This window comes from Lotus japonicus, chromosome 5 (assembly GCF_012489685.1).
Source record: "Lotus japonicus ecotype B-129 chromosome 5, LjGifu_v1.2".
NCBI lineage: Eukaryota > Viridiplantae > Streptophyta > Magnoliopsida > Fabales > Fabaceae > Lotus > Lotus japonicus.
The window spans coordinates 41,429,270-41,449,556 of record NC_080045.1 but is presented as its reverse complement, the minus strand read 5'-3'; the positions used below and the strand labels follow the sequence as shown (position 1 = coordinate 41,449,556).

General features: G+C 35.3%; 1 protein-coding gene across 1 annotated transcript; it reads right to left on the bottom strand.

Annotated features, from left to right (window-relative positions):
- Window positions 1–544: 544 nt before the first annotated feature.
- Window positions 545–20,280, bottom strand: LOC130716868 (ATP-dependent DNA helicase SRS2-like protein At4g25120). Its single transcript, XM_057566892.1, has 29 exons — window positions 20,108–20,280; window positions 19,263–19,938; window positions 19,108–19,149; window positions 18,774–18,937; window positions 17,189–17,387; window positions 16,461–16,517; window positions 16,255–16,360; window positions 16,029–16,162; window positions 15,826–15,900; window positions 15,550–15,675; window positions 15,328–15,459; window positions 15,153–15,236; window positions 13,531–13,644; window positions 13,295–13,395; window positions 11,865–11,931; window positions 10,697–10,747; window positions 10,206–10,283; window positions 9,051–9,257; window positions 8,935–8,973; window positions 7,384–7,455; window positions 7,191–7,277; window positions 7,055–7,111; window positions 5,682–5,893; window positions 5,475–5,568; window positions 4,851–4,901; window positions 2,586–2,648; window positions 2,416–2,475; window positions 1,548–1,610; window positions 545–937 (listed from the first exon to the last, which is right to left on the bottom strand). The coding sequence occupies exons 1-29, from the start codon at window positions 20,188–20,190 to the stop codon at window positions 848–850; spliced, it is 3,384 nt and encodes a 1,127-aa protein (XP_057422875.1). The 5' UTR covers window positions 20,191–20,280; the 3' UTR covers window positions 545–847.
- Between the last annotated feature and the right edge of the window lie 7 nt (window positions 20,281–20,287).

The following is a 20,287-nucleotide window of genomic DNA, read 5'->3' as shown; positions in this document are numbered from 1 at the left end:
GTTTTAGAATTGCGATTCAAAGACGGAACCACAACTCACAAGTGATTTTTCAACTCTTTTCTCTCTCACTCTACCACCAAGGACCTCTCTATTTATAATTGTCTACCAAAGTTTGGTACCTCACTATAGATTTCATTCCTAATTACCTAATTTAAAGACAATTTGACCAGATTGTTTTCTAAAATTTTCCTCACAATTAATTTCAAATCTTGAATTGATTTTCTTCTAAAATATACTAATTATTCCTTGAAATCATTCTCCAATTATTCTTATAGGAGATCTTTTATTTATTTTCCAAACAAATATATTGAAAATCACCTAAATATTTAATTTTGTTTTTCACTATTTATTTATTATATTCAGAGTTATTTAATATATATTTTTCACTACATATTGCGACTGCCCAATCCACATATTATTATTAGCAAAATATCCTATGTAAATCACAGGTATTATTAACTTCACAACGCTGAAACCTAATATGGCACAATCTCTTCCACCTATTTAACAAAAACGTATTTCCATTCAAAAGATGGATAACTCATTTTAAGTTATAGCAAAGCTTCTCCATTTGGCACATTAAGCAGATATCTTTACAAGAGCACGCTGAGGATAATTTCCAAACTCAACCCCATGTTCATTTAGCTGATAATTACCTTACATATCATAGGTAATTTTTGCGGGTAACCAATAGGTCTTTTGCAAATTGTCATCGATAATATTATGACTACCAAAATGCCCTATGTAATTCACATGTATTAATCTAATATGGAACAAGCTTGGCCTTCACTATGTTCTTAACATTGAACAAGCTTGGCAGGAAAAGAGAATATCCCAACACTAATTGTTACAGTGATTTATACTGCTCAATGAGATGAGATGCATGGAGGCGTGATGTAGGGGTCGCGGTGCAACCCAATTTTTTCAAATATGAGATCTGCAAAAACAATTAATAGGGTTATTAAATCCAAGACAAATTTCAGGAAAAAAGAGTAGTCTTGCAAACAGTTGTGGGAAATGGAGAAAACAATTTCACTTCAAAACAAAAACCATTGAAGAAAACAAAAGCTAAGAACCTATCAGTTCTTTCCTTGAATCAGACAAGCAACAAAAGAAAAAGTGAACATAATAAACTATCCAACCCTAATCAAGTAATCATAAAACTTATTGCTACAAAATCAATAAATCAAATTTTGAACATATAGATCAAGAACCATATCTTTATGAGAGTAAAACAGTACGTTGCTCTTGTGCCAACCTAGTAAACAGTAATATACACAAGTGCAATGCAAACAAAATAATACATTTCTAGAAAATTTCACTGTAAAAATAGGTTTTGTTCTGATAAAAATGGAACTCATAATAACAGGCGCTTTATCAAAATAAAAATAGGATTTGCCTCCAAACTATTAAACCGTATTTCTATGAACATCCTTAAGGTGAATAACCTTACTGTCTTTTTCCACACTCCTCAAGGAAATAATGAACCAAAAAAATTAAATAGGAAAAGGTCTAACATGTCCATTCCATTTACCATTAATCATTACCTGTTTGTCAGTTGGTGTTGACGAACCCATTGCTTTCTCAATCCTTAATTTCAAGAAATGTTCCTGAAAAATATATAACACACTTTCAAGTCCCATCTTCAATATCAGAACAACCGGGAAAATTCATGGCATGCTATATTTATGCATCAAGCCCACAAAACAAATAAATTTAAGTACCACCTAGTAGTAGGGGAAAACTGTACAAACATTTTGAATAGCTTATGGGAAGTGTAGACAATTATGATATTAGTTAATTGATGAAATATTTCTGTACGGAAACTAGTACCAAAGGATCACCTAGATACTCTAAGTTTATACATTATATATTCAAACACAAATGATCAGCTAGCAGATGTTTTCACTAAATTTTTTTGCATACCTCCAGGAATTTTAAGTAGACACTGGACAGTTAATATGAAATAATTTTTTTTTCTCTAAGTGGTGGACAATTATTTTGAAATGGATAGAATATAAAAGAAGGCAATGGGGTGCAACTTGCCTATATAAAAGAGGTGGGAGGGTGGTAAGTAGAAGATGAAAATGAGAGTGAACAAAAAGATAAGGGGGTGGAAGACTAGTGTTGTAGGAAGGAGGAAAGGGAAAAAGGAAGAAGAGAGAGAGAGAGAAAGCAGGAAAAGAACAGGGAAGAGAAAAGAGGAGAAATAAAAGAAAGAGAAACAAAATTGAAAACTAACATAGGGAAGGGAAGGGAGAGAAATATTAAGGTGATACTAAGGTCATGTCCTAGTTTAGTACAACTAGCACAAGATAAACAACTAACATCATAGGAAAAATAAACAACAAGAATGCTAATATTCTAACAGATCTCTCAAAGATCCAAGTAATAACGAGTGAAAGGACAACAAACCTGTTTTTCCCTCATAAGATGAGCACGTTTATCAGCAGGAATTTGCTCCCATCTCAAAATCTACAGGGAAGTCAAAATCAGATTTCATACAGGATATATAGTTTTAATTTCTTCTATTGATCCTATAAATGAAACTGTGTTGGGCACCAACAACATGTAAAGGCACTTACAGATTGAGCATACTGAAATGCTTCATCACATCTTATGCAAGATTTTAGTGTATTCAACAAATCCTGAAATTGTAGTAAGATATAAAGGCAATGAAAACAGTTAATTAACAGGCATTCACAACATAGAAAGTTTCAGAGATTGCAAAAGTCATGAGAGTAATGAGCACAATATTTGGCAGACTACTGTTAGTGAAGGCAAGTGTTTTGTCTGGTATAAGAGGGATAAAAATAATCATGTGTTGTTTCAAGAGGATACTTGAGAAAAGAACATGTAGATCAGCTCATCAGCATCTGGGCCCAAACCCTTTGATTACTGTAATCTTAAGTTACTCCTGATTTCATTTCAAGTCTAACATTGAAATATTGGAAATATTCAACACAAACTGAACTATATTATGCTCATCAATGTCTAGTGAATAAAAAAAATGCATGGCGGTCTCTAGAAGGAGCATTCCACATAAATGAAAGTTTGTTAAGATGATTTTGGTCCCTTTATTCTTTTCGTATTGGATGGAGTTAGTGATTATTAGAGATAATGAGTTCAGGGTTATTTTTGTAATATTCTATGTTTTGCTTATCAAGCCTTGCCTATGTGGCGGCTAGGGTTGTGTTGTTGTGCAACACTTAAGTGACAATCAATGGTTTGTTTGCTTGCTGTCTTAGGTTTCTATATAGAGAGTCTTCCTATTGTATTTTCTCAAGTTAAATAATATATGAAATTCCGCTTCTTCTACTATATTTTCTACATGGTATTAGAGCATAGGTATAGGGTCCTACTTGATATGCAGAGGATAGTTGCATCATCACTGAAGGTACAATTGTGAATGATCAAACTATTCAACCTGATAAGGGCTCTACATAACCGTCAATGTCATTCCCAGAAAAGGAGAAATTCTCAAGATACAAGGTTGTTAATGCCGGCAAATTAAGAGATTTCGGCAATGGCATTCTCTCTGAAGTAGAACCTTTAGAGTAAACTCCGAGCTGAAGAGATGTCAAAGATGCAGCGCAGGAAGTCTTGAATATCGCACAGGACGAAAAGGCGCACTTTCTGGATATTGTGTGAAATAACATGCACAAGGTAACTCTCGTTTCACTTCCTAGTTTTTTCATATTGTCGTCCTTTCTTCTCATATTTCAATCCAAATTTTATGTTTTTAATCATTTTATTTCTTTGGCTTTTTATGTTGAGGCCAAAGAAATAAAATGATTAAAAAATTTGGATTAAAGTATCAGAAGAAAGGACAACAATATGAGAAAACTATTGAACCGAGAGTTACCTCAAGCATGTTGTTTCACACAATATCCAGAAATTATGCCTTTTCATACTATGAAATAATCAAGACTTCCCGCGCTGCATCTTTTCGTCTCAGACTTTGACATCTCTTCAGCTCGGAGTTCACTCTAAAGGTTCTATTTTAGAGAGAATGTCATTGCCAAAATCTCTTAATTTGCCCACATTAACAACTTTGTATCTTGAGAATTTCTCTTTTTCTGGGAAAGGCATTGACGGTCGAGTAGAGCCCTTTTCGGCTCTTATCAGGTTAATAGTTTGATCATTCACAATTGTACCCTCAGTGATGATGCAAATATCCTCTGCATATCAAGTAGGACTCTATGTCATTTAACTGTGATCGAATATGCTCTGATACCATGTAGAAAATATAGAAGGAGCATAATTTCATATATTATTTAACGTGAGAAAATACAATAGGGAGGCTCTCTATATATAGACCTAAGACAGCAAAGTGCTTGCACAACAAGCAAACAAACCCTAGATTGTCACAACACAACCCTAGCCACCACATAGGCAACGCTAGATAAGCAAAACATAAAATATAAAATATAGAATATTACAAAAATAACCCTGAACTAATTATCTCTAATAGTGATGAGACACATTTGTACAATTAAAAAATATGGGGACCAAATCATGGAATAGCTAAACTTGGGGGCCAAAATTATGAAAAGAAAAATAGGGGATTAAAGTTGAGCAATCATTAAACTAGGAGGACCAAACGACAACAACAACCAAAGCCTTATCCGACTAAGTGAGGTCAGCTATATGGATCACACGACGCCATTGCGCTTACAAAATGTGAAGTATTATGGAAATTTAAATAGGGGACTTTTGACCCCAAAAAAGTATGGGATCAAAATCACGAAACTAAGGGACCAAAAATGCAATTAAACAAAAATATAAATATACATATGAACAATAGGTAAAAAAAACATGCAATCCAGAAAGATATGGATATTGCGAACCTTGTTTTTGTTTTTCTGCTGTCTAAGGCGTTCATCAATTACAAAACCAACCTGAAACTCCAATAGGAAATCATTAGTGCTGTACCAAATAAGTACCCAGTTTTTAGTACTACAAGAGTACTGAAGATTTTCTCGTGAATGGTCTTTCACCCTAGAAGCCACCTATTCTCACATGCCCAAACCCAAGTCTAAACAATAGTTAGGAGGGAATGTCAGTTATGGGGAGAGAAAGTAAATCTGATCTGAATAAAGGGAACATTTCCTAGAAGGAGGTGTGTTTGCAATCCTTTATTTTCTATGTCCAACAACAATAACAACAACAAAAGCCTGAACCCACTAAGTGAAGTCGGCTATATGTAGCACATTACGCCATTGAGCTCGATCAAAAACCAAATTATGAGGAATATAATTGATAATAAGATCATTTTTAACAATATTTTCCCAAGTTCTTTTTGGCCTCCCTTTATTTTATGTCCAATTTCTATAAATACAGTCTCCCTTTAGTTTTGTTTCCATTGTACAGATACATAGGAAAGTGAGAGAATAGATAACTTTAATCATGACATGTTGAGTTGAATGATTTACTGATCCCACGCAATAAATTCCCAGTACAACAGTAGTCACCTTATCTAGCAATCTCTTTGGATCTTGAAATGCTTTCTTTTTGGCCCATTGATGGAATAAATGGGAAACAACAGATCTGTCCTCGACATTAAATCTGCAAATGTATATGTGTGTGTGTGTAATGATTAAAATCAATTTTTCAAAATCAATGGTGGCTTAGATCATTCACAATAATAGTAATATAATTATCAAAATAAATAGAAAAACCTTCTTAAGAAATTACTGCCATTGGTTGCCTCTGCAAATTCTGCAAGCTCATCAGAAGCCTTGTGAGAATGATTATTGTCTAAGTCATTAGGCATAGGGACCCGATCTGCTTCTAACGTCTGCTCTTTCAGCAAAAAATCTGTGCTACAAAAGGTGGTTTCCTTTTGATGAGCTCCGTGCTTTATTTGAGGTTCATGTGAAGTCATTTCACCCTACAAAAGTATACACTACAATATTCATTGACTACATACTTATAAACAGTGACTTTAGCATTAATGATTAATGTGACATTATAGCATTACATGTGGAATGTTGAATATAGATGATTGAACTATTAAGTTTAGGTACTAGGATATGTCCTTAAAATACTATTTTTGAAGTATAGAAAATAAAGGAGAATGCTGATGGTACTGTCAAGAAATACAAGGCGAGGCTTGTTGCTGAAGGGTTTCATCAACAACCCGGTTTTGACTTTACAGAGACTTCTTCTCCAGTCATAAAACCTATCACAATCCGGATAATTCTTACTTTGGCACTTGCCTATGGTTGGTCTCTTCATCAAGCTTATGTGAATAATGCTTTCCTAAATGGGATTATTGGAACAAAAAGTTTACATGGCTCAACCACCCGGTTTTGAGCATAATGACAAATCCTTAGTGTGCAAATTACACAAAGCCTTTAAAACAAGCTCCAGGAGCTAGGTTTTGTGGGCAGGCGCTGCGATCTTCTCTTTTCTTTTACTCGTCTAACTCTACAATTGTCTCTTCTTATTTACATAGATGATATCATAGTGAAAGGCACTTTTCAATCACCCATTCAGAAAATTCTTGACCAACTAAATGCTGCATTTTCTCTTAAACAACTTTGAGTTACTTAGGGGATTGATGTCAAGCATCTTCATAATGGCTCACCCCTTGTATCAAAAAGCAAGCAAGTATATCAAGGATCTTTTAGAAAAAGCTCACTTAGCAGATTGTAAATCACCCATGGTTACAATATCTAACAACTTCAAGGGCAGAGATTAGTTTCATGATGGATCTCCATTCCATGATCCTTTCCCTATTGATCTATAATTGGAGCTACAATATCTAACAGTTAGGATTCTGTTAGAAACAGCTGCAAGAGTTAGTTAGTCTAATACTCTTCTATAAATACTTGTATTCAAACAATCAATGAAATCATTCAGAAAATTCCTCCCCCCCCCCCCCCTCTTTCTACTTTCTACAATTTCTACACATGGACATATATCATAAAGAAATAGTTTGTAAAAAGGCAGCAATAGTTTAGTCAACAAAAAGACAAAGGATTCCAAAATGACTTATATTCTATAATTTGATAGTCACAATAGTTTGTAAAAAGGCAGCATGACATACCTGAACCTCTAGAAGATGATGAGGGATTTCCCTCAGAAATCGTGAAGGTTGTAGCACCTAGAGTCACATAAAATTAGCAAAATAGCAAAATCCTACAACTATAGAGAAAATGAGTTGAAAGCTTTGCTGGGCAAACCTGCCAATTTGAGTCCATTGTAATATAGAGGATAAAAAGCTGCTTCCTTGCACGAGTCATTGCAACATATAATAAACGTCTTTCTTCCTGTGAATCATATAAGAATAAGAATCATCACCGATCTAAAATAATCTGGTAGAAGACAGAAAGACATATGCATGCTGTACCCAACTATCAAAGAATAATATTGTACCTCAACCAAGGCCCCACTTTCCTTTACAGTACCTTTGAAATCATGTAATAGAGGGATCTCAGATTCATTTGCCTATTTAATATACCAAAACATCAGTCACAGAGACAAGACCAGAAAATAAAAAGAACAATCCACAACCTTTCAAAATAACTAAGAACCAACTAGGAACTTTGATTCCTGGACAAGGTCGTCAAATATCAAAAGTTAAATCACAATGACCTTTAAGGGTCTTTTGGAGATCATAATTTCCCTCGTATAATTGCGCCTAGCCCAGTGTTATTAATGGTGGATAGCGATTAATGGTGGATAGCGGCGAGCCCAAAATCCGCAATAGCGCTATAGCGTGTAGCGCTATGGCCGCTACGCTGAAGGAGGAGGAGGAAGAAGGAAGAAGAACGGAGCAGGTCTCTGTTTTCATCGTGAAAAACAGAGATGAAAACAGAGGAGAAGGCAGAGGCAAGGTTGAAGGTTAAAAACGCAGCATTCCAATTAACCTAATGTTTAAATTTGGGGGCATTTTGGGGTTTTCGCGCCTGATTGCCTGAACATTAGGGTTTTTCTCCCTCTTTCTTCCTCGCGCCGCTATTGCGCCGTTTCCGCTACGGCCTCCAGCGTCGCGGCCAACCCTGATTCGCCACGCTCCGCCGCTATTGACAACCCTGACCTACACCTTACTAATGGGAGATCTATATTTATGCTTATCACAATAAAAGAAAAAAAAGGCCAAGCCAACAAGATGGTGCAGCTTAGGGGCCAACTTGCATCGGGCCAGTAAATTTTCGGGTTAGGCTAGGTTGGGCCCAAATAAGTTCAGACTTTAGTTATTACATCCCAACCCAGCATAGCCCTAATATCAGGCAAATCGGGCTAGGCCATCAGCCCTTGCCCAGTTTGAAACCCCTAACTAAGACTTCAGAAGAACAGTTTAACGAATGTTAATGTCAGCCCCAAAATTATTAAAGGATCAACAACAACAAAAAAGCGTTATCCTTCTAAGTCAGGTCGGCTATATGGATCGTACTACGCCATTGAGCTCGATCAAAAACCAGATTATGAGGGATATTATTAATAATGAGATCATCTTCAACAATATCTTCCCATGTTATTTTTGGCCTCCATCTACCTCTTTTCACGGGGCTAAATACCACCTTAACTGATTTTCCGTCAGCTTCTCCACGATAGGATCACATAAACAAATATCTATGCCTATGGAACAACTTTTTTCGACAATTATTAAAAGACATATCGAACCAAGCGAGAAATTGCTATTCGTGAACAAGGCAATCAATATGAAGATTCAGATCACAACAAAGATGAATTTTCTCCACCATGTGAACCGTAACATTTGGTAATTGTGTAACTTAATCTTCATTTAATTTCATAGGAAAGAACTTCAGATAGGTTGATATGTTTATTCCAAGGATAACAAGAATAAATGGTTACAAAGAACAAACATCAGAACATTTGTCTTTCAAAGCCACCAAGAATCACATACTCATCTACTTCCTTTAGGACTAGTGAAAGACCAAGGTTCTAAATATTATCACATACCTTAACTATGAAGACAACATCCCACTCTAAACCTTTTGCCTACAGGAAAAAGAAGTTTAAAGTTCCATTATTATTAAGATGAACCCCAGTAGATACTAATCAAGTGAAATAGGTACCTGATGAATGGTAGTCAATGTCACAGAATTTTCATTGTCCTTCCTCCTAGCACAAAAGTTTTCTCTCTCACGCTCAAATAAATAATCAATGAATGCTTTTAGCACAAAAATGCATCCATTATCTTCTGATATATCCTTTCCCCCCTTTATCTCAATGAATTTAGTAGACAAAAACTCAGAGACATCATCTAACATGTATTGAAGAACCTGAATAAAGGTGTAAGGCATGGATGAAGAAAATCCAAGTAAAACTGAATTCAATGTCAAAATCAAAAGACATTAAGTTACATTCGAAATCATAACATTCAGAACAATATCTTTCTTCGATTCGGGTTAGGCCTAACTCTAACCCAAAAGCAAGCTCCTAAGCGAGGGTTGTTATACCCTTTATAAGGATTATTTTGGCCATATTTTTTGTCAATGTGAGACTTCTCAACACACCCCCTCACACCCATTATTGGACATCTAAAGTGTGAAAATTGCATGAATTGACATTTGTGGGCGGCCCAATAAACGGATCCAAGATAAGCTTTGATATCATCTTAGAATTCGAGTTAGGCCTAACTCTACCCCAAAAGCTAGCTCAGAGGGATGATTGCCCTCCAATTTATAAGGACTTATTAGGTCATATCTCTAGTCAATGTGAAACTTCTCAACACAAACAATTTATTCAGGAAGGACTTTTGTTATAGAATGAGGACCGCTCACATTTATTTTGCTCAAAATATACTTTTATATTCTTGCTTAAGCCCCAATAGCTTGCAAGACACTCTTTTATCAACACACCCTACTACTGATTGAAATCACATGCTAAGCCCTTTCAAGTTGTTAGTTAATCCTCACCTTGTGACTTGTGAGCTAGCTTTGAGTTTGAGTAAGGCTCAGCGCAAATTCTAATATGGTATCAGAGCCTACGTCTAATATTGGACCCAAAATTGAACCTTCATTGTGGCCACTCTAGGTTGTGTTCATTATAAATGTCATCTCTACAAACTCCATGATCCAAATGTCCAATAGGGTCATAAGTCTCACATCGCCAAGATATATGACCAAATAGTTCTAAATGGTTAGCAATCCTCACCTTGCCTTACAAGCAAAGCTTTTGAGGTTAAGTTAACCTAGCTCATATATGATCTTGCACAAAAAAATACTTACAGATCTGACGTCATAGTCTTCGTTCAGCAATCTCCCTCCATCAACATCAACGGATGCCCGTTGCTCAAGAAGGTACTTCTACAATGCAAAGGTCATGGAGTAATGAATATATATATATATATATATATATATATATATATATATATATATATATTTGTGTGTGTGTGTGTGTTTCAATAGAAATTGAAGAGTCATGGTATGAAATCTTAGGGGAACATTTTCATGAAAGACCTATGTGTTTATTTTAAAATATATCCAAACTTTTATTTCAGAACTTGATTTGTATACCTTCAGATTTACCTGACATAATACAAGCAAGATATTTTAAACTACAGCAGCAGATAAACGCTAGTACAATTGTATGATTGATGTACATCTACAAGAAGCCAGTTTGAATAGTTTGATTGTACTAATTTAGGAAAATAAAATTACCAAGGACTAATAAAGTAATTCTTTAGAGACAAAAAGTCAAAGTGAGAGGCAAGACAAACCTCAGGTATCATGTTTGTCACACAATTTATGATAGCTGAGATTGATTTTTCCTGTCATAAACAAATATGGCATACATTTCAGATGAGAGAAGTGTTTTTTTTTCTGAAAGGTGAGAGGAGACAGTCATAAGCATTGAACCTTTACATAAAAAAGGTTATGATTCGAAAAATAAGTCAGGTTATAATTATTAAAGAGAGAAATGACTGAGAATAAAGGATTTGGATCCTCTACAGTTTTTTAATAACAATGTATTATCTTGGTAGTGAGAGAAAGACAATTATTTTAGTAAAACTAGTGGACCCCACAATTAATTATGATAGGTCCTCTTATCATAAAAACTGTCATTCTCGCTCCAATAGAACTGTATCCACCACAGTCAAAATCCGGAGAGGACCCAAATCAAAGGATAAAGTATCCTCTCTTTCAAAATTCAAAGAAAACCAACAAATAAGATAACGTATGGTACAAGAACAAAAACAACCCCATAGTAAATTAGATGCGTGGGCAAATAGCCACCAATGAGCTTTATTAAAAATCAACTTTTTAGTAATACAACACCTGTTTCAATGATTTCAACTTATATTTCCTTAGGTTTTCATCTACCATTTTAATATAAAATTACCATTTGATCCACTTTTCTCTACGGAAACTCTCTAACAGATTTATATCTACAATAGACAAATCATTGAAAAGGGAAATAATTTCAAGCACCACAAATAATCTGAAAGCAAAGAAGACAACTTTTCCCATAGTAATGGCAAGTGGCAACAATAAAACATTATCTTCAAGACTCTGAAAATTTTCTCCAACGATACAAAACAAAGCACTAGATGCATTCCACAGGGCCATAAACAAAAGCTTCACCTATTTATTTCTCCCAAAATCTCACAAAACAGTCAAGCAACGTTTTAAAATGGTTGCAGAGTAATGTCAGCCATGAAACCTTTAAGGGGATTTTTAATACAAACCAATGATGCAAGACCCAATGGTCAATATTTGCAACCATACCCTCTCATATTAATTACTCCTCTCATTCAATATTTCCCAGGTATAAAATTGAAGGATCAAATTTGAGCGAGATATATTTTCTCACCATCAAAGACCTACACAATAATTTTCACTTTAAACAAAAATAGCATCAGTAATCAAAGTGAACAAAGTATTTACCCTGTGAACAAGCTTTGATATGATGTCTATTGTCATTAATACCTTCTTTCCATGGGTAAGCTCACTCCTATGATCAATAATAACTATGAAAATCAATTAATTTATACAACTATAAAGAACAAAACAAGAATACAGAGAAGACATGTATGTGAACTGGGATTCACAGACATGTAGTAACAAAGCATGAACTATTGCAACATAGTTAAAAAAACTATACACATTTAAACTTCAAGCACAAACTCCTTCAATCTAAAGGAGAAATAACATTATCAGACATAACTTGACAAGCAACGTATATTATGGTTAATTGACCAATCCTTGATCAAGAAATTTGAATAAATAATTCTTCCAATTGCTGAAAGTTATTGTTATTCATGTAATGGAATGTATTTCATACTGTATAACATATCAATTGAATGAAAGAAAATTACAAATGTACGGTTAAACTGTGATCCAATCAAGGACCAATCTTTGAAGTTACTTCAGGAAATAATCATTCATATAAACTTTCAATTTCAGGGTAGGCAAATGCTAACAAGTGCGCTAAGGGCACTAGTTAAGGAATCAAAAGTAGAAAGTGTAGCATTTAATGTGACCAATGCATTGAATGCTATACTTTTTCATAAATACTTTTACTTATTGATTCCTTAACTAGTGTTTCAATGGCACTTATTAGCAAGAATCTGTAGGGAATTGTTTTCCCTTTTGAAGATATAAAAAATCGTAGCAAATGTAAGAAATATAAATTCTAAAGGGATAAATATGAAAATGGTCCCTGAACTATGAGCGAAAGCTGGTTTTGGTCCCTCGCCTGTGTAACTTCTGGAAATAGTCCCTCCGGTGAGGCGAACCACCGTGCCGGAAATGGCCGGACCAAATCTCAGGCACGGCGGTTCGCCGCACCGGAGGGACTATTTCCGGAAGTTACGCCGGCGAGGGACCAAAACCAGCTTTCGCTCATAGGTTAGGGACCATTTTCATATTTATCTCAATTTTAAATTATAGTCGTCATGCCAAGTTGTTCACGGAAGCTGAATATCATCCAACAGGAACTGCAACAGCCGCTTTCTATTCAGCACAATTTTTGTCTACCTGAACATTGCTGTAGAACTTGTACTAGACCTCAAAAAAATAAATTGATTTATCATTTATCACTAAATAACATATGAAAACAACAATTGCTCTAATAGACTGTTTCATCATCAAGTCATAATTATTCAGTTAAAATGTGGACAAGTGGATTACTTAAAGTATTCATTTTGAAGCCCGAGAGTGGGATAAATAAAACCAATTTACTTTTTAAAAGAAAAACAGGCATATTCTAGGAAAATGGGATGCAGCCTCTTACAGAGCAACAGAACAAAGTGATAAATATATCAATACTCTATATAGCATCATAAAACTTTCAAGGAAGAATGTTTTTACCAAACCTTTTAAAGGTACCAGAAATCTTTGCATTAAATATGTCGCAAGCAGCTGATAAGAAACTGCATTTTCTAATAGTTGAAATCTTGTTGATATGGTCAATCACCTGGTAAAAAGAAACACTAATCTAAAACATGTATGCCGAAAGGGTACCTGAAAACTTTGAGATAGATAGCCAACATGGACATATGCTCGATTATGCATGATCAAAGTTCAAACTGAATCTTTATAAAACCAATACCCTCTTTTTTCTATCTTTCTCCAATGGAAGTAAAGCCTTGAAAACTCTATTATATGAGCTATCATCACAATCAGGCAGCACTGTTCGAAGCATGGAAATGATAGTTCTGACTACCTATCATAAGAAGGGACAAGTTAACAACTAATGGCATGTATGCAAAAGTAAAGATACAAGCATTTGCAAGTCACATAGTTGTAAGATTATAAACAAAACTTTCAAGAGTGAAAGGAACCAGCCAGAAATCTGATATTATTCACACAAATCCCTAATTCCCAATTAGGGAATCAGAGAGAAATACAAGAGTCCACACCCTCTTCCTAACCCAATTTCCCCAATGATACCAAAGATACCCAAACTCACTCTAACTCCCTCTTATTTATAGGCAACATGCATCATTAACCCTCTAAGTCACTAACAATCTACTAACCTTTCTAACTAACCCGAGTACCTATCAAATAGCTGGAGGACATGGTTACTCAAATTTGAAATATGTTAATTGGTTTTTTTATGGTGTCTTGCCAGAGTAAAGCACTACTTGGGAACATAGTGTCACATACTTGTAATAATTTGAGTATGATTGACAATTGACATTTATGCTCTAACCCAAGAGGAAGTGTAATGCATTATATTTTAAGTAACGTTCAACCCTTTTTACCCTAGTTCTGTAATACAATATCTCTGTTAACTTCACATATATTTACAGCTGAACCAAAATCAATGGATAAAGCCATTTGACACTTTTTTCTCTTTCTTCTCTCTGAATCTCTTCTTTATTTTAAGCAATCTCTCTGGAAGAAACTAGCAAACAACGAGAATGTCAGCAGCATTATAAGCTCTGCCCCAGTGATTTATTTTAATATAGGAGATAAATTGAAGGAGACTCCAAACGGTAACACCTACAAGATTAGGAACCCGGCGGCTCACAAAGCAATAAGAAAATGATCAGTCCTATAATTTCCACGAGGGTTTTTAAAAACCCACATCAACTAAAGATATGACGAGTTCAGAGCTTAAAAAGGCTTAGGCAATCCTCACATCATAAGCTAACTTTTGCCATAGAGTTAAACCTAGCCCAAATTCTAAGAGAATACACCCAAAACAGATTGGTGCATGAAATAATTAGCCTAAGAAAGAATTAACTACTATTAGAAATATAATATAAAACCATTCATGACATCATATCATAGCCTCTCTGAGTGGTGTAAAGTTCAACCCTTGCCTCATTATTCAACTAAAAAAAGTTGAGTTTCAGGACTTAGTATGTGGCCTATGCATTGTCTAGGCTTCAAGCCCAATTGTATCTAGCGATAGTATTCACCCAACAGCTTAAACTTTTGGCATAGTTGGATCATGACAATGACCAATGGGCCAATGGGGGTAAAATCTACTGCGGTAAAAGGAATTGAATTCCCACATCTATGATGATCATAAAATAGTTAAGGGCCAACTTAATACAAAAGTCTAAGCGGTTACTGGAGCTCTGAATGATTTATAGACCATAGTTAAACAACAGTCAATTAGAAATGGTTACAAATGGGGAGTGATTTATACTTCAAACTTTAATAATAGGCAATAAGAGATCGTTAGAAATAAACTCATTTATCTTAAATGGAAAAATTTACCTTTTTTCTGTAAAAAGCCACACCGTGAATGTTAAACGGTATTTTCCTATCACGAAAAGCCATTTGGAAGGCTTTCCCCGATATCTGAAACAGGAAGAAAGGAACTGACAAATACTATTTGGTCGGGTATGGGGTAATTTCTTTTGTACATAGTTATAATATCAAGAAATATGACCTGCCTACGGTAGAGAATTGCAATATTTCCATAAGAACACTTAGCTACTGAATGATTAGAAGAAATTTCTAAGATCTTATCAACAACAAAAGCACATTGTGCATCCTCATGGTGACACTCCTTCATAACTATCTGTAGATTATAGCAAAAAATTAATATAAAATAGGAAAATCACAAGAAAAACTTAATATAAAAAACCAGCAGACAGCAAGATATAAGTACCTTGGATCCAGAAGAATTATCAGTAAGAACATCTTTCCGCGGACATCGCTTAGCATTATTTTGAATAAGAGAAGATGCAGCCTCAATAATGTAACGAGTGGACCGATAGTTTTTGTTAAGCCTAATCTGAATCCAAAAGAGTACATTATGCCTACGAAGACATTTAATAAGGATATAATGTATGCACTATTCTGTCAATATATGTAGGTAAGGTATAACGAATTCAGAGTTGAGTATGATGCTTAAACATCATAATCAGTCAAGGACAAGAAAAACCTCTTTGAAGTTTGGAAAATCATTACGGAATGAAATAAATCCAGAAATGTCAGCTCCATTGAAACTGAAAATGGACTGCAAGAGCAATAAAATATTAGAAAAAAAATTATGATACTAAGCCTTTAAGTGCACAGAGAAAACAATACAAATATGCAACCACAGAAATCTCAAACTTTAGGGATTTATGAAGAAAATATTCAAACCTGGTCATCATCACCAACAATTGTTATTTTATGATGTGATGCAAGCATGCTTAGAAGCCTGTATTGCATGGCACTAGTATCCTGGAACTCATCTATAACAACAGCTTTCCATGAATCCTGACATTCTCTGAAAACTTTATTCATTGTTTAAAAAAATAAAAGTTAGCACCACAACTGTAACAAGAGAATAGATTTTAGTTTATTGTATAATTCAGAAAATTCTCACCTTCCGGAAAATCAGTAAGCAGCTTCACAGAACAGCTGATTAAGTCATGATAATCCAGAGCATTACAAGATTTTAATATATAATTGTAATTCTCTAGAATTTCCGCCTGATTACATTCCAGAGCAAGGAATCAGATGTAGGAAAGCAGAATAAGGATGTGTGCCAATGTGTGCATGCATATATGGGAAAGCCCGTTATCAGCTTACTCCTATTTCATTGCCCATTTCCCGATATTCCGCAGAAGTTTTTCCTGAGGCTTTGGCCTGAAATGAAGTGGTTATTGCATATGACTAGGTTGAAACTTAACTTTATCCCAAAAAATATAAAAGATGCAATTGTAAGCAACAAAAGTTAAAGTGGGCATTAAGAAATGCAGAACTTTACCTAATTCAACTCCTAATAAGTAATGATTTAGAAACAAACAGCTCAAGTTTCCAACAATTAACATGATTGCCTCAGGTAAATAACTATCAAGTTTCATGACATTGCAAAGACAATTTTACCCATGTAGAGATGTTCTATGGAGTCCTTATCGCTAGAAGGCAGGTTACATTCAGTAAATGCTAACTGATAAAAAAGTTTAGGGTGAGTTCCAGCATAATAACTGATGCTTACAAGAATAAATTTTTTATTGAGTGACAAATATATATATATATGTATATATAATCAAATAATGGGGGGCAACAAGGATCGAACTCTAGATCACTTAGTCATAGAGGCTCTAATACCATGTCATGAACCAACTATTTCAGAAGCTTAAGATGTTGGGTGAAGATCACATGAATGGTTTTATATTATATTTCTAACAATTACAACCAACAGTAATTATAAAATAAGAATCAAGGGAGGTGAATGTATCTTCTACAAATTAAACATCGATTTCTTATTTCCAAAGGAAGTTTAGAATGATTTACTTTCAAAAAGAACCACACACCTGAGTCACAAAGTTTAGCCATTTCTTTGCCTTATCCTTGAATTGATTAGGGCCTGTTAGCATATCGGAGTTTTCACTAATCAACAATGCACCATCTTTATGTTTACTTTTTCCATTTTCTAATAATCGAACAGCCTCAATAACTGCTTTTCGTTGTTGCCCTTGTCCATATATTAAGAACTCAGATGTACGCCCCAACCTGCAACGTAAGAGTCAATATTATCCAAAAATTATTCAAGCAACATGAGTTAAGACTCTATAGTTGTTACAACAAATAACTCGCTCAGATCCAGTCATATCATATATGTGTATTGTGATCAATACTAGGCAATATGGCTTAAAACCTAAAGTGGTGTGTCTTCAATACATGACTGTTTAACCTCATATATTGTTCTTGTGCTTCTTTCTTTCCTTTATCTAAGTTTCCTCTTAGGCGGTAAGCAGCTTTCCAGTATAAAGCTTCCCCTGCTCGAGACAAAATTTTGTGCGAGTTTATGGTTTATGCATTCTCTTTGGACTTACGAATTGTTGTGGTTAAAGCACTTGCTTCAGGAGTTGAAGTTTTGAGAGATGGGGCCCATGGAGCTTGCTTGTGATAATCAGTCAGCTTTGTATCTTTCCACAAATCCAATGTTTCATGAGAGGACCAAAACACACACAGGCTGATTGTCATTTCATAAGAGAGAAGATGCTCTCAGGCATAATTAAGACTTCATATGTGCATTCTAATGATTAGCTTGCAAATATGTTCTCCTAGGATAACATATATTTGTGACAAGCTGGATGCATCTGATATATATGCTCCAGCTTGTGGGGAGTGTTTAATATTTGGTTCAAGTTTGTTATTTAGATAGCCTAAGCCTATATTAGTCCATTAAAATAGGGATAGAATTAGTTTTTATTAAGGAATGATCTCTTTGTTGTATCTATAAATTGTACAATCATATTGATGAATTACACATAACATATCTCACAAGGTTCAAGTAAAGCAACGGCTTCTCTTATTCAAGTGTTTCGTCTAGTTGACGGTGAAAGAAAATCAAGCATGGGATACATTTAATAAGCAATGGGTAAGAAGATGTGTTTGCAACCATTGATGGTACATAAACTTGCCAAATCGATCAACCACTGCATATGGTTGGTCACTTCTTGAAGCCACAAATTTTCTATGCTGATCCTCAAGTGGATTTTGATTATCTGGCCATAAATGGAACGTATGGCTGTATCAGAAGGTTGGTGCCAAATCCATATGTTCAGCAGAAGATCCTCTTTGAGCTATTAATTTATAAGAATGCAAATGGTCTCTTTGCAAGTGCTTTTGCAAAATCACAAAGAAGAACCATGATCCAGGTGAGAAGCTAAGAGTTCTCTTTAGTTTTATCATTTAAACTTGAAGTCATATTCTTAGTATATCTTTGATTTTGTGGCTTAAGTTGTTGGGTGAGACACATGAATGGTTTTAACTTTGTATATTAATTTTTGACAGTAAGTAACACAACACAGAGAATCACACAAGTTGTAACTTGTAAGCAGCAATCTATGACAAAATTAAAGAGAAATATCCATCAAATTCAAAGGAACATACTTATCTGCATATGAACGACAAAGTTGCAAGGAAAATGAGTGAAAAGTACTGATTGTAAGTTCTTTTGCTGTTGGCTTCCCAGCTATGCCTCCAATACGTTCTCTCATTTCAGAAGCTGCTGCTGTTGTAAATGTCATTGCAAGAATGTTTGACGGACTGATGCCCTGCACATTTTTCGTAGACAAGGGAGATCACAAGAAATATATATAGAGAGTAATAACATTTGAATGTTAAAATGCCAAAATGCATCAAGTCAAGAAGATAGCAAAAGAGAGACAAGAGTGAAAATCAATGGATGGTATCTATATCTTTAGAACAATAAAAATTCAATCACCTCATTAAGCAGCATCAAAACGCGCCCAACCATTGTGGATGTCTGGTATAAACAAATAAAGACAATTCAGCTCCAATACGAAAGGCAAATACTCAAAGGAGAAGGAAAATGTTAACATGCAATGGACGAATAAGAGAAGTTAAGTTGAACAAAACCTTTCCACTTCCAGGACCAGCCACAATCATTAAAGGAACCGATATATCAGTGCAAGCAGCTTCTCGTTGCCTATCATTTAGGGATTGCAAGTATTTCAAATATTCATCAGGCATGCTGCCATTTTTTAAACTTTGCGTAGCACTATCCGTCTGTTCTTCTTCTTTACGATCTAAACCAACCCTAGAGCTAAACAGTTCACCACTTCCTATAACCTCAGAACCAGTACTAGAACCTGAACCTGTGAGACTAACCTCACCAACAATATTGCTCTCACTAAAAACTTCATTATCACAGCTAAGACCTAACTCCTGCTGCTTCGCGCTTTTCTCTGCAGATTTCAGCTCACACAAAGTGTCAATTTGATCTAAAATGGACTCATCAAAATCATCATCAAAAAGTCCAGTCGCGGAAAAATAATCCACCGGTTCAGAGACTTGAGGCTCTTTCCTCGGAGTCTCGAAACACTGTTGACACAGATTCTCCTTCGCCGCACCAACTGCAACTGCAGGAGCAGCCACTGGCGACGCAATTGAACTGCAGTGAGTTGCATCAGAAGACGCAACATTGTCGTCATTCACCACTGCATGTGACCTGTTCAACGGAATCTCCGCAAGAGGAACCCTCTTCGCACCGGGAACCCTAACCGCAGCGTCAACATCGCCAGTAACCTTGATTCTGGAAAGAGCAAGAGATCAATGAATTAGACTATGCGGTTTTGAATAGCGAAATCGATTTGGCGATTAACTAATTGGAAGATTAAAACCTAATTGCACAGAAAATTGTGTGTTCGGTGAGAAAATGGAATTGAGAATTTAGAGAGAATGATAGGAGAAAGAGGCGTTACGGGTCTGGGGGTCTTTTTTGAGGGAGAAGAGGTTTTGCGGCACTGAAATAGGCGGAGATTCGGCCAATTCGTTGGTCGGCCATTTCTGTGCTCGGAGGAGAACGTCGAACTCTGCCACTCTTGCGAGAGAAGGATGGAGTCTGTGTTGTATACTATGCGGAGAGAAAGTGCCTGTTGTTA